Raw genomic sequence first — 15,539 nt, 5'->3', positions numbered from 1 at the left:
AGTACTGACACAATGGCAAAATACAACACAGGCCAATACTTACTTGTCATTTACGCACACATAACATTCCCCATTCAGTGCACCCCCTCCGGACCAACACTGCTCATCCGACATTAAACTGCCCACCTTATTAATCGTCACTAGAAGGTGGGCTGGCCCAAACTGACAGAAGACTGAACATTAAATGAACTTATATAAACTTATAAACACCAATAAAACTATTCTATGAACTTTGGGGCCTTTTATACAAGTTTATCTCATTACAGCAGTTTGATGTTTCCCTTTGAATCCCCCTGAAGATCCTGACAGTGAAGCACGTACATAATACTCCAGCCTTTCAACTCTGAGCTTATTTAGTTCTATTAATACACTGAAATCTCATTTGTGTCATGAAGAAAGTCTTTAATCAAACAGAATTCAAAGAGCAGAAACATTTCATATATGGAGTTAAACATGAATCATTGTTTCAACAACATATTTATTGTTGTCATAAACAGACAAGAAGACAACAACAAACTGCTCCTCCCATTCAACACATGTCAGTCCATATCCCAGCAAACTAAATCATCTCCATTTACACATCAAATAGAAACATGAATCACTTGTAATGATTAGAAACTTGATAGAATTTCAAATCTAGTTTGGGGAGTAATTCAGTGAGAAACAGTGAAATGATTTTCCATGTGAAAAGGTGGACAGCAGAAACAGAAAGAAACAGTGAAACTAAAAGAGAAACAAAGAGCTTTGGAACAACGAGGCAGCAGGAGGACAGCTGCAGTTTAACAGCTTCAACTCACTGACAGGAAACAACATTAGAAACATCATCATCCTCAAAAAAGGGATTGGCCATCTCTTGAATTTATGTAAGCATCTTGCCTGAATTCAACACAATTGCCTTATACTTTAACCCTTTAAGACCTACCATAGAACCAAGTCCGCCAGAGCTTATATTATATTTTTACATGCTGTGGAACCATTTTTGGGAGCATTTCAAGTTGCTGTACATCAATACAACCATTATAGCCCAAATTTTAATAATATGCATGCATTAAGTGCATAGTACTTACATAAATTGCAAAAAAGTGCAATAAACTACAAAAAAATTGAAAATCGTTTTTGGTTTTTTAACATATATTTGTAGTTAGAGAAATTTAAGAGGCTTATCCCTCAAAACTGTAAATACAAAAAAGTTGCACAAAATTGTTTCCCACCACAGGAAACTTATTTTGAGTGTCTTTATAGTTTTATTTTTGAAATACACCAATTTTCATATACTGCAGGAAAAACCAAAATAAATATTATAATGCAAATTTGCAAAAAAGCAGCAAATGCATCAAAATAAACTATTTCCAGCAGTGCAATATGAGTCCTAAGCATCCCAGAAACGACACAGAAAGTCATAAAGTCAAACATAACTTTTAAAAACACCAGTATAGGCCCTGAGGCCCTGATGGTAAAAAACTACATTTCCGCAAAATTACGTCACTTCCAGTTTCGGCCAGGTCATGGCGGACATGCGACAGTTCACGCTGATGGACGTAGGAAGTGTTATGAACAGCTGATCGGATCGGCAAAGTGTGTTTCTGGAATATTATGTTTTCGTTGCTGCAAGTGCTTTTTATGCAGTTTTTGCAAAGCTATATGTGGAAGGAAACTGTGACCTAGGACAAGCTGATGGCATAAGATGTAAGTACAACTCCTCCGGTTTCATATGCAAAAAAAATTATTGCGCTAGCTCACGTGGTTGCAGTCCTACCGGTATTTTAAAATAGTTACGCAAAATGGAGCGTGTCCGCTCCGACCGGCTTTGAAGGGTTAAAGTTAAGTGTAACTATATAGTGTAGAAATTACATGATATGCAGAGAGGGTATATAAAATTGTTCATATCATGTTTGAGGGAAATAAGTCAGTAATGTAACAATGCTAAATCTCCCAACACCGCATGCAATTTCCACTCGTGAGCTTCAGATTGTGGTTTGAGGAAGGTATCCATCTCAGTCAAGTCAAGCAGTCACCTCTACTTTTGTTGGTATACCAAAAAGGAAATTGGTTGGTTCTTACATTTACAAAAATCGAACTTATAATTTGAACAAAATAATTTCATGTTTTTGTGGTGAACGTAATGAAATCATGTAGGATCTGTATGAAATTCATCAACTTAATTTGTTCTTGTTGAGATGACATGATACAATGTAGTAAGTTCAAGTTCAAATTTTATTCGCCACACGCAGGATGCCCTGCATGGTTCCGAATAGGTAGATATCTTCAGCGTCCTCGATCGACAGTCCCGCCAGGCACACGACCCTCCATGTCTGCATGGAGACATCGTGTACTCAGCAGGGAAAGTCCCTCCAGGGCACTCGGGCTCTCCCAAGCCCAGACTTCTTGTTGAGAAAAGGGTGTCAATAGCATTCAGAGACCAGTTGATCAAATCCTTAATTCTCTTTTAGGTTTTTAGACACAGACTGTGAGAGAGTGTTCCAGAGAAAGTAATACATACGAGACAAGACAAGGACACAAGAGGCTAAGCAGGGAAGATAAGGGAGAGGAGGAGAGGAGAAAAGTGCGACTGCCTTCGCCAAGAGCCAAACGAGAAGAGTGGTTAGTTGCTGGACTCATGAAATCAACAAGATCGCACAAGATTTCAAACTGCAGGACAAAAACCTACAGAAAAAGCTGCATCAAGCCTTGTAATTATAGCTTTCCTGCTCTCATTAAGTCTGGAATGGTGGCATTGTGTTTAGGGCAGTTACCTCACCGCAAGAAGGTCCTAAGTTCAAATCCACAGTCTGGCTAGTTTGCAGTGGGTTCCCTCTGGGTATTCTGGTTTTCTCCCACAGTTAACAGTCACACAATTGGAGTTGGGTGTGTTGGTTATTCCAAATTGCCTATGAATGTGAGTGCAAATGGTTGTTTATCTCTATGTGATAGAGCTGTCCAGGGTGTACCCTGCGGCTTAACCTATCGCAACGTAAGCCCTACAACCCGGATAAAGATAGGAGAATGGTAGTTGTTGTAAATCCATTCAATTTTTATGTTAGCCAGACTCTAGACTTTGTTGAACATGTCATATGTAATATGAAGACAACATGTAGTATTTAAGTCACCAAGTAGTATTGGGGTAACAGTTATTGAATAGTGTTGCAATAAAATGACAAAATTGTGAAGGACTAAAATATTCCGTATTATTGAATATGAATCAGGTGTGTTGATTTAAATAAGTTGTGTAAGTTTCTGCCAAAGCAAAAAAAAATGTGTGCAACCAAAAGTCCACTAATGAATTAAGTAAATCCAACATGCTCTTTTTTTAGTGCACTGACACCTTCAACGGACACACCTTCACTTTACGCAAAGTTTGAATGTATGGAAACATCCTGTGAGTGAAAGTGTGTGTGAAGGTGTGTATGTGTGTGTTAGTATCAGGATCAGAGAACGACAGCTTTCCTCTGTTCCAGTCCAGATTCACTCTGATCCTCTGGAGCTTCTTCTGGACTGAGAGAGCAGTGGATGGAGCTGATGGTGAGCGTGCTGAGTATTTACCTTCATAGAACCATATTCTCCATAATCCAGACTGTATCAGTCCCTTCCTCTGCACAGACTCTGCTAACACACCCAGTTCCCACCCTTTACTGTCTCCAACTTCAACATCCCAGCTGTGAGTCCCTGAGTTAAAGCCCTCAGAGCCCAGGACAGAGTAGAACAAATCAAACCTCTCTGGATTATCAGGAAGCTGCTGCTTCTCTCCTCCATATCTCACACTGGTCAGATCTTCAGACAGGATGAGTTCTGGATGAGCAGTGTTTGGGTCCAGGATGAGAGGAGTGTAGGAGACCATGTCCTTCATGTTGTTCCAGATGTTGAAGGTCAGGTTGCCCAGGTGTTTGGCCTGGTCTATCAGAGCTCCTGAGGGCAGCTGTGGATCATCCAGCAGGGGGCAGCGCTGGACTCTTTCCACTGCAGCCTTGTAGTTGTGCAGGAATGAGACGTCTTCAGCTCTCAGCTCCTCCTCTGTGGCTCTGACTGTGTCTGAAAGAGCTGCTATCTCTCTGCTCAGAGCCTCCATCTTCTCCTTCATCATCCCACTCTTCTGCTCCTCTTCCTCCCTCAGTGCAGCCAGCCTGGCCTCCTCTTCCTCTGCTAGAAACTGGTGAAGCTCCTTAAACTGCTCCTTAATCTGCCTCTCTGTGTGTCGGGCCTGGACCTTAATGTGTTCTGCTGTTTGATCAAACTTCACTTGAACTCGTTTGCAAACCTTTAACTTCTTCTTTAAGGGCTCCAGAGTTTCCTGAAGTTCCTTCTTGTGTTGTCGTGCAGCTTCATCGATGGGTCTGAATCTGTGATTGGTGTGTTTTTCTGAGTCTCTGCAGACGACACACACTGGCTGCTGATGGTCCAGACAGAAGAGTTTGAGTTTCTCAGAGTGCAGACTGCAGAGAGCCTCTGAAGCTCTCTGATCTCTCTCCTGTAAGAACGACTCACGCAGGTTCTTTAAAGCCAGATTAAAAGGTGGATCCTCCCTTGAAGATCTTCTGTTACAAACTGGACACTCGTGTGTTGGTCTCTCTTTCCACCATCTCTTCAGACAGTCTTTACAAAAGCTGTGGCTACATGACAGAAGAACAGGATCTCTGAAGACCTCCTGACAGACCGGACAGCAGAGATCCTCCTCTGATCTGGAAGCCATTGAGTCTGTGAGTGAAGCTGAAAACAGCAGACAGGAAGTACAGTCAGTCCTGGCTCCCCTCCCTCCTCTACCACCTTCACTGAAACTTGCTTTGAGTCGTGTTTTTGCTCAAACTCACATTCAGTGTGTGGAGCGTCAGCAGCTTGAAGCAGCAGTGTTGGAGTTTTCCACTTTTCTCTCCTGTAGCTGGACTCACTCAGAGGAAGCTGCTAGTTTGGTCTTAGCTCAGTCTGATCGTCTGTGCGTCTCTCTTTACTGAGGACAAAGAACTTCCTGTTTCCTGGTTTGTTGCATTTGAGTGACGTAAGGGGAGGAGTAAAATGTTGCTGTTTCACCTGTGACTGAGGTGTGTTTCATTCCAGAGTTAAACTGTAATCCTGCCTTCAGGTCAAAAGCTATTAAACAGGTTTTGCATCATTTTCACCTTCACATGTCACAACATAAAACCTTTTGTTAATTCTATAAAATAAAGCGTGGCTCAGTCGTGCAGTTGTTTGGCAGCTTTTATTTCAGACTTTGTTCTGGTTATTGTTCAGGTTCCCTAGCAGTGGGAGTGTAATGCAGTCACACAAACACAGGTTTTGTTAAGGTGTATTCACTTTTTTGCAGACCAAAAAATTCAAATGGATCATAGATGTGCGTTTTTTGCTCCTCTCACTGAAGAACCAGCTGTTACTGTAACAGCAGCTACATTTCCATCAGACCAACACCAACATCAAATTGTCTTTGGGAAAAACTACAGCTCTAGATGGAAATTAATCTTTGAGTTTAAGTCCTGCTGTTTATTCCCTAAAGCACAATTACATTAATTCATTGATTATTTTACTCAGAAATTTCGTTTATTACCATTAAATATGTTTAAGAATTACACATTTACAATTCATTCATGAGTGCACCTGCAACGCTTACCTGTTGAAGATCATGGTTGATGTAATAGCATTATTTAAGACCAGCATCCACATCTCCTTTTTGCCAGTTTGTCACCTTTCTCTATATCCACCAGTCGCTCTGCCTGCAGCTCGCCCACTTCTCGGACATCCTTTTCACTTGGTCACCTGAGGCAGACTCAGCCTTTAGGCAACTAAAACATCTGTTCACTTCTGTACATCCTGACTCATCCAGACACTAGCAAACCATTCAATGCTGAGGCTGATGCCTTAACTGATGCTACAAGCCTGTGCCTTTTTTCCCATGGTTCAACCCCTACTGAGTGAAATTATGATGTTGGTGAGCGAGAACTGTTGGCCCTTGAGGAATGGTGTCTTCTGTTAGAGTGGACAGAACAATCTTTCATCATTTGGACCAACCATCAAAACTTAACGTACTTAAGAACTATCAAATGGCTTGCAGCCTGTCATGCCTTTGGGTCCCTGTTTCTTTTTACTTTTCTTTCTTTCTTTTTTTTTTTTACTGTTTTTTTGTTGTTGTTGTTCTTTACTCTACCAGATCCCTGCAACACCAAACTAGATGGATTGTCACATCAATTCATCACCAACACAGATACAACTGAGCCCATTACCATCCTTCCACCCACCTGTAAAATCAGTTACTTTACCGAGGATATGGAGGGGGCCATTCATCAAGCTCTGGTATCAGCACCAGATCCCGACGCATGTGGCAGGGCCTGCAACACATCGCTGATTTCCAGCAGAGTAGCAGCAGAGTCACAGTCAGCTGCAAAACGCTACCAGATGACCTTCAGTTCTAAGGTCAAATGGTGTAGAGTCCCCACCTGAGAGTCTCCACCATTTGACCTTAGAACTGAAGAAGCTTCTCGGATGAGAGGTGAAACGTCTTCAAGTAACTTAAAGAAGTCCAGACGCTTTTCTTTGCAAGCTCCTTGGACATATTGGAAGAATCGTTCTACTGAAGATGCCGTTAATACAGCCATCTACACAGCCCTCTCACACCTCAAAAATAAGTACATCTACATTCAAATGCTGTTTAGACTACAGCTCAGAATCTAACACCACCATCCCAAACAGACTGGTGGAAAAGCTCTCTCCTCTTGGACTGACACCCCTCCTCTGTCGCTGGGTCCTAGACTTCCTCACAGGCAGAGTTGGTACCAGGACATCAGGTACAAAGATAGTGAGCACAGGGACTCCCCAAGACTGTGTGCTCAGTCCACTCCTGTACACCCTCTTCACTCATGACTGTGTCCCCTCCAGGAGGAACACCTCCATCATTAAGTTCGCTGACAACACAACCATCGTTGGCCTGATCACTGGTGGAAAGGAGACGGCCTAAAGGGAATAGGTGGCTCAGCTGGTGTCCTGGAAAATGATCTCTCCTTAAATGCTGAGTAGACTAAAGATTTGATTATTGACCTGGGATGAGGAAAGACCAGCACGCCCCAACACACACCAACGGGACTCAGGTGGAGAGGGTGAAGACCTTCAAGTTCCTCACCACCCACATCAGTGAGGAACTCAACTGGACCCATAACACACGGCAGCTCATCAAGAAGGCTCAACGATGAATCTAAGAAAGCTGAGAAAATTTGGATTAACTAAAAAGCAGTTTCTATCCACGGGCCATCAGGCTACTGAATCACTGACTATGTCAAACTGTTTATCCATAACTGTAAATTTGCAATTTTGTACATCTCTACATATACACCTTAATATTGCATATTCTGTATATATTATCACTGTGACAGTGTTGCAACTACCGTATTTCCCGGACTACAAAGCGCACCTGAATATTAGCCGCGCAAGCTAAAATCAGGGGAAAATCCTGTTTTGTACATACATTAGCCGCACCTGACTAAAAGCCGCAGGTGTTTCAATGTTGACTTATCATATGTAAGAGATTATGCACAAAGCGAATTGTCAGGAAAGAGATGGCTGTTTGGAGACACACCCCTTTTATTAATATTTTGAAAAACAAGTTATGGGTACATATTTGCACATGTAGTACATAACAGTAACCTACAGCACACCAGAAAAATAGATTCGGACTACCTTTTAGGCTCAGGTGCAGTGACACGGCTTTAACAAGAAGAAAAGTCAGTCATTCACCATCTTTCTCTTCTTCCTGCGCACTAAAACCACCAAAGTCCTCTTCTCCAGTGTCGGATACGAACAGGCTCAGGATGGCTTCGTCATCCACTCTCAGCTTCTTTCCTTCGTTGTCACTTTCAAAACCAAAGAAATCCTCGTTGTCAGTGTCAGAGTCGAACACCCTCAGAAGGGCCGTGGCGGTGTCCTCCTCTCCATCATGCTGCAGTCCAGCCCTTCGAAATCCGTTGGTGATCGTGGATGTTTTCACACTTTTCCACGCTGTCAGAATCCACCGGTGGAGTTGAGCATAACTTGCTTTCCGCAAGTTTATCGCTGCTCATCATCCACGCCTCCTGCAGGTGTGTTGACCCAGGGTGTTATCTAAAACGTGCCGGACACTGGCCCCTGAGGCCTGGAGTTCGACACCCCTGTGTTAAACCAATGACAGGATGGCGCCCTTTCCAGTGTGTACCATGCATCTCGTCCCATGGAACCTGGGATACACTCCAGCCACACCTTCTTTGCTTTGTATTCATACCTAACAGAGAAAGATCACGTGTCCTCATTAGGAGAGGGATTTGTTGGTGTGTAGGGCTGTAGCCTCAGGTTTTTATTATGAGACAGCGTGTTTCAGATCATTTTACAAAGTAACATCAAAGTAACTTAACAAGTAGTACAAGTTCTCATTCTTTCACGGTTTTTTCAGTGCACTCTCTGAACACTTAGATGGCACACTTGTTCTTGGAGGCGACCTCAACCTTGGACTAAATGAAGACATGGATAGGCTCAATACAGCGGGAACTCAGCGTAATTGGCAGTCCACAAATATAATCAAACAGTATATGAGCGACTTTGGTCTTTGCGATGCATGGCGCTCCCTTCACCCCACCAGTAAGGAATATACTTTTTTCTCACATGTCCATCACTCCTACTCTCGTCTGGATTATTTTTTGGTCAGCAGCTCACTGCTGAACGACATTTCAGACACTGAGATTCACCCTATAGCTGTCAGCGATCATGGTCCTGTATCTTTAACACTAATGCACATGAATAATACTACGCCAAGAAAAAACTGGAGATTTAATATATCACTACTTAAAGATGAAGACTTTATTAAATATTTTAAAAAAGAGTGGACTTCATATTTAGACTATAATGACACTCCCGAAACATCAGCTTCTGTTCTATGGGAAGCAGGGAAAGCTGTGATGAGAGGTAAAGTAATTTCTTTCTCATCACATAAAAAGAAAAAGAAAACAAAAATATTCAGGAATTAGAAAAAAACATCAAATCACTAGAAGAAGCCTACGCGTCCCACCAAGATCAGGAAACATTGAACAAAATACGCAAAACAAAACTAGAATTAAATGAGATAATTGATAAAAAAACAAAATTCTTAGTACAAAGACTACGCTTACAAAATTATGAACATGGTAATAAATCCGGTCAATTTCTAGCAAACCAGCTAAAAATAAATAAAGAAAAAACAACCATATGTGCTGTTCAAGATTCATCTGGGAACACAATATATGAACCGATACAAATAAAAAACATTTTCAGGGATTTCTATAAAACATTGTATTCACCACAAATAAACCCATCTAAAAAAGAAATTGATCAGTTTTTGGACAACTCAACTCTTCCAAAATTATTGGACACTCAAGCAATGGCACTGGATTCACCACTGACACCAGGTGAACTCCAGGAAGCCCTGATAAGTATGCCCAATAATAAGGCTCCAGGTTCAGACGGCTTTCCTGCAGAATTCTACAAAGAATTCTGGTCGATTCTAGCACCAGTTTTCTACAGAACGTTGTTGGAAATTAAAGAAAATGGCAGACTTCCATCAAATATGAATTCTGCAAACATTAATCTCCTGCTAAAACCAGGCAAAGACCCTGTATATCCCTCAAGCTATCGTCCAATATCCCTTATAAACGTAGACCTTAAAATAATCTGCAAAGCTCTCTCAAAGAGACTGGAGAAAATAACGCCCCTCTTAATTCATCCTGACCAAACTGGTTTCATAAAAGGTAGGCACTCATCAACAAATACACGTAGATTACTTAATTTGATAGACTACTCATACAGTAAAAACCTAGAAACTACAATATTCTCTTTAGACGCAGAAAAAGCATTTGACAGAGTTAACTGGAAATTTCTATTTGCAACTTTACACAAATTTGGTTTTGGATCCTCTTTCATAAACTGGTTAAAAATATTATACAATTTCCCAACAGCTTGTGTTAGAACAAATGACCAGACATCCTCCAGCTTCTGTCTCTTGAGGGGCACCAGGCAGGGATGCCCACTCTCCCCTTCACTGTTTGCAATTTTTATTGAACCACTAGCAGCAGCAATTAGACAGAATTCAGTAATTAAGGGCATAAAATGCAAGAACGTGGAACATAAAATCAGCCTTTATGCGGATGATGTGTTACTCTTTCTCCAAAATTCACAAACCAATATCTCTGGGGTGATTGAATTGATAAACTCTTTTGCAAGAATATCAGATTACTCAATTGGTCAAAATCTACAGTCCTACCGATTAATTGCTCCCTCCATAATTCCTCTTCTACACCACTGCAATCGGGAAATATAAAATATTTAGGTATTAATGTTTCTCCCAAGCTTGCAGATCTAACTAAATTAAACCATATCCCACTTTTAAAGAAGGTAGAAGATGATCTGGCTAGATGGAAATGTCTACCCATATCACTCATGGGAAGGGTTGCCACTATAAAAATGATGGTCTTACCAAAAATAAATTATTTATTCTCAATGATCCCAACTAAACCGCCACAAGATTGGTTCAGATCTCTAGATTCATGTATGTCCAAATTCCTTTGGAAAAATAAACCCCCACGTATAAGCTTAAAAACACTACAAAAGACCAAGGATAAAGGAGGACTAGAACTGCCTAACTTTCAGCACTACTTCTTAGCCAACAGGCTTCAGTTTATCTCAGGATGGCTAAAACACACCCTCTTAGATGAACCTTGGCTAGATGTAGAACAAGCACTTTGCAATAATCTAGAGATCTCAGACCTACCATTTATCAGCTCAAACATCCAACGACATGAATGCTTTAAAAGCATCAACATCAGCTGACAGCATGGTGGGAGTTTCTAAAATTGACGGCGTCTTCATTAATCCCATGCAAACGTACACCTATCTGGAACAACCCTGACATATTACAAAACAATAATATGATAAACTTTTCAGATTGGAGTGGTAAAGGAATCAAATATTTAGAACATATACTAGAAGGAACAGAATTTATTTCATTTGATGGACTAGTTACACAATATGGGATCAACAAGAAAGGATTTTTAGAATATCAACAAATTAAATCCATAGTAAAAAAGAAATTTAAACCGGGTCAAGTTGAACTACAAACACCACCAAGTGTGGTTCAATTTCTTACTCTTAAAACCCCCAAATTACTATCCAAAGTATACAGAATGCTTTCTAAAACAGATGAATCAACATCACAGGCTTAGGGACAGGCTTAGGGCGGCGGGGGGTTCCCCAGAGGCATCTTCCTTGGGGGGCTCAACCCGGGGTAGCGGTCATGTCCGGTTAGGGGCTCTGTTGGCTCTCAGGTGACTGTTTCCTCGCGGCTGCGTGCAGCGGGGCTAGGGGAGGGTCTGTGCTGACGGACGTGGGTTACTGACCTGGTAGCCTGGCTGCCCCTGGTTGGGTCCGGGATGGGCGTGAGGTTCTGGGGGCACTCCGTCTCTGGGCTGGGGCCCGGGCCGGGCCTCAGGGGCTTGGGTCCTGGTTGGGGTGTTGCCGGGGTTGTGGGCGGGTGGGTGCATGGGGGCCCAGCCCTGGAGCAGATTGCCGCCGGTGCATCGAGCCACCTGGGGGACTCTTCAACTGGTGGGGGAGATTGTCACATCTTGCAGGAACTTTCCTCAGGAGCTCTCTCTGCAGGAGGGGGAGATACAGGAGAGGTGGAGGAAGATCTCAGCCTGGGTGTAAAAGTGTAAAGTGTGCGTGTTAGTCCCCAGAGGGAAATAGTTCCTCTGCATTTAACCCATTCACTCAGTGAAGCAGTGGGCAGCCACCAGTGCAGCGCCCGGGGAGCAGTGTGTAGGGACGGTACCTTGCTCAGGGGTACCTCAGGGTAGCCGTTCAGTGGAGTCGAACCCCCGACCTTCCGATCATGGGGCCACCACTCTACCTACTGAGCTATCCCTGCCCCTACTGAGCTATCCCTGCCCCTAATAAGTCTTATGTAGTCTGGAAGATGAGTGGATGGTGGGGTGGGTGCAGTTTTCTCTGTGGTGGGTTTGGGTGGACTGTCCCGGGCTCTGTGGGGCCGGGAGGCGCTGCTGCACTGGGCCCCGGTCTGGATAGGCCTGGGCCCCCTTTCCCTGGCGGGTCGCGGAGTATGGGGGTGCCTACTGGGGTCAGCGGGGGAGCTGGCCCCAGGGAGGGGTCACTTGCCCCTCCCTTCCTTCCCTCCCCATCTCCAGCTGCCTCCCCCTTCCCGCTCCACCACAACCACCCACACATGCAGGACCTTGGAGTAGGGGTATGTCACCAGGGTGCAGAGGAGGCTACCCCCCTCCCCCCCCCTCTGTCCCCTTCTGGCTGCCTCTGCCTCAATTTTATCCCACAACTCACATTACTCACACTCTCATTACACATACATATAGGATCTTGGGGGTGGGCACGATACACGGAATCCAAATCACCATCAGGGTGTACACCTCACCCCTGCCGTCGTTGCCCAGCTCTCAATTTTAAATACACGTAGACATTGAGGGCTAGCAGGAGGGACTATGCGCTTACCTGCTGCTCTCTGGCAGGTAGCTCCATGCCCTCCTGGGTTTTAAATGAACCTTAGAACATACATGCATCAACACTACAATGAGTGGGTGGAGGGAGGTTTGGAGTCTTCTCTCACCCCCATTCTCTGCGGTCTGCTGGAGCGGGGGGGGGCTAGGAGGAGGAGTTGGCCGTCCGACTGCGGTCTGGAGTGTGGGGCCTCCCTGCTGCTGCGGAGTCGGGGCGGTCTGCCTCCCCCCACCGCAGGGAAAAGGGTAACACCACCTGGGTCTGGGTGCAGTTCCCCCCTCCAGGGGCAAGGGTACCTAGACCCGGTTCGTAGAGTACGCTTGGGGAGTGTGATCATGTGTACAGCGTCTCTTTATGTCTGTCTCCACGTTGGTTGAGTGTGGAGTAAGTGCATATGAGAGCATGAGGGTGGGAATGGATGTTTGTATATGTGTGTGCCTGTATTTCTGTGTCTATATGTCAGGTTGGGTGTCAGGCGCCACCTCTCTGGGGACACCTCAGGCCCTCCAAGGTTTGGAGGCCTATCTCCCCCTACCACCACTTCCCCTGCCAGTGGCGGACTCCCTCAGACATCGGTGCGTTGGTGGTTTTTTGTGTCCGGGGATGGGCGTCCAGGTACACACCGGCTCACTCCTTGGCGGCCGCTTATCGGGGCCTGGAGCCTGGGGCTCGCTCGGGCCACTTCGGAGGTGGGGTGCCCCCGGCCTCTCGGCCTGGGGCTCGGTCACTCAGGCACGGCTGGCTGCCGGCGGAGCTCACGGGCGCGTCACTGCAACCCCCCCTGGCTTCTGCTCCGCGGCTGCTGAGTGAGCCCTCATCTGGGACTCTCCTCAGCTCTTTCTGGGACAGTGGCACGGCTGCCCCTCTGTTGGTCTTCCTTGGTCTCTTGTGTTCTGGGGGCCTTTGGATGTCTGGAGTTTTGATCTCCTCCATACCTGCTTCATGCCCTGGAGGACGGGGCTGTGGCCCCCCCACACCCTCTAGCAGATCATTACATGAAGGAACCTTTTAAAAAAACAAGCGCGTCCATGCTCACAGGTGTACACACGGGTGATCACACCCACAAACTACACCCTTTTTGGCTCCTACCTCAAAGCACACTGTGTTCTGTTGATCTTACGTGCTGCACAATAATGTTTAATATTTAGTATTTACTGTCATATTCCCATATATCATTGTGATGTTGTTTATTCTATTACTCTTGTTCTCTTCTGCTTGTTTTCTTTTTTCTTTCTCAGCAGGTGATCCAGGTGATCGATATATGCATTTTTTTTTCTGCCCGTTCTGTTGGTTTTTGTCTTTTGCCCTTCTCCCCCGTCTCTCTTCTCAGCTGTTTCTCTTTCCCTCTTTCTTTCTCCCCTTCTTTCCCCCAGTCAAGTCTGTCCCGTATTCAGTAAGTGAAAATAAAATAAACAATAAAAGGTGAATCAAATGGACCATTATGGCAAGGCTGGGATGGTCAGTTTGGTAAAGTAAATCCGTTGGGCATCTTTCTTTGCCTTTAGACAACAATTCTGATGGCAAAAGAGCCAAACGGGACAGGGAAAAAGGAAAAAAAAAAAAAAAAAAATCAGCGACATTTGGCCGTCCTGTTGCTCCCATTGAAATGTATACAGCCTATTTAAAATCTAAAACTTAAAATTGTCCGTAGCCTGCTGTTGTTACCACTGTCCTGTTTGAAATGGATACTTACTAGCTAACTGACTGAATGCCCATTAACCTTATAACTCCTGTTGTGTGTGTGTGTTTGTGTACAGACAGACAGCCAGGTTCATAATGGATATAAAGGAAGTTTTTTCAAAAAAAGCCACATTCAGGTAAAAGTGCGAAAAAAACAACAACTAAAAAAAACACACAAAAAAAAAAAAACAAGTAGTACAAGTTAGCTAATTACACCCAGGTCTTTCTCCTGGGTGTAAATACGTAATTCATGTCTGAGCAGGGACGCTGAGATTGGAACTTTTACTACCATTGGTGAAAAGTGATCTATAACACAAAACTCCACTATAAAGCATAAGTGCAACACTGATGAATATTCTCATTACTAACATATAACTTAAGGCCCTTTACATTTGAATGCCTGTGATTTTGACATGGACCTCAAACTTACACATACGCATACAAAACTAAAGAAACAAAAAAACTTCAGTGTCAAACTAACTTTACTTTCATGGATTTGTAGCAATTTCACCTGATTTATCACTCAGAGTCAAAACACACAAATGACTCATTCATTTATTAACAGAAAAGTACAATCAAATTACATACACCACAAATTAAGTTCAAATGAATAAAATGAAATTATTTTCATGGGTTCACTCCAGCTAAGCTAATGAAACAAACAAAGATGTCAATATTGGCAAAATATAAATTTGTTGAAGTCAAATTATATTATTAAATAAGAAATTAATCTATAAAAGGCAATAAATAATGTTCTGTTCTGTTCACTTACTATTTTAATATATCTCTCTCATTTTGTATTACTTTTTCTATACCTGTCTACATGGATTTATCGTTTTCAAACACACAAAAACATGAATGAAACCACAGAACACATTAAAACCCTTTCAAATATATAATGAAGAAAGCTGAAAGCTACAAAAACAAAGGTAGACAAACATGTTAATACAGGTGAAAATACAAGTCAAAACTAAGATCACAACAGTAACTATGGCAACACCAACACAAACTTTACCCACCACCTGTAGTTCTTACTAGAGTGACTGTGACTTTGTCTGTGCCTCCAAAGTGACAGTCAAATTAAAGTGTCAGATACGAGGACATCCAGCATGTTTTGCAACTGCACTCCATTGAAAACGATGATCCACATTTATATCAGGTAAGGTTTGGGACTGTTATGGTCTCATTCATAGCTGTTAATTGTTCAATCAGTTGTTTAATCTCTGCCTCTCTTCCACAGCATGTCTTTATCCTGTTTTCTTTCTCACACCCCAACCGGTCGCAGCAGATGGCCCCGCCCCTCCCTGAGCCTGGTTCTACCGGAGGTTTCTTCCTCTTAAAAGGGAGTTTTTCCTTCCCAC

The 15,539-nt window shown here is 43.4% G+C and overlaps 1 protein-coding gene across 1 annotated transcript; it reads right to left on the bottom strand.

Moving 5' to 3' along the window:
• Positions 1–450: 450 nt before the first annotated feature.
• Positions 451–4,723, bottom strand: LOC146712738 (nuclear factor 7, brain-like). Its single transcript, XM_085452160.1, has one exon. It carries the CDS (start codon positions 4,682–4,684, stop codon positions 3,308–3,310), a length of 1,377 nt encoding a protein of 458 aa, XP_085308286.1. The 5' UTR covers positions 4,685–4,723; the 3' UTR covers positions 451–3,307.
• Between the last annotated feature and the right edge of the window lie 10,816 nt (positions 4,724–15,539).

Source organism: Copadichromis virginalis, linkage group LG3 (genome assembly GCF_057382275.1).
Source record: "Copadichromis virginalis isolate Kocher_CV1m ecotype Utaka linkage group LG3, C_Virginalis_male_GT1.1, whole genome shotgun sequence".
Taxonomy (NCBI): domain Eukaryota; kingdom Metazoa; phylum Chordata; class Actinopteri; order Cichliformes; family Cichlidae; genus Copadichromis; species Copadichromis virginalis.
Note: the sequence above shows the minus strand (reverse complement) of the source record. Positions and strands in the feature narration are given on the sequence as shown.

Bases quoted from the DNA above. Each gene is read 5' to 3' on its own strand.
- LOC146712738 (XM_085452160.1), bottom strand. From the start codon at position 4,684: ATGGCTTCCAGATCAGAGGAGGATCTCTGCTGTCCGGTCTGTCAGGAG.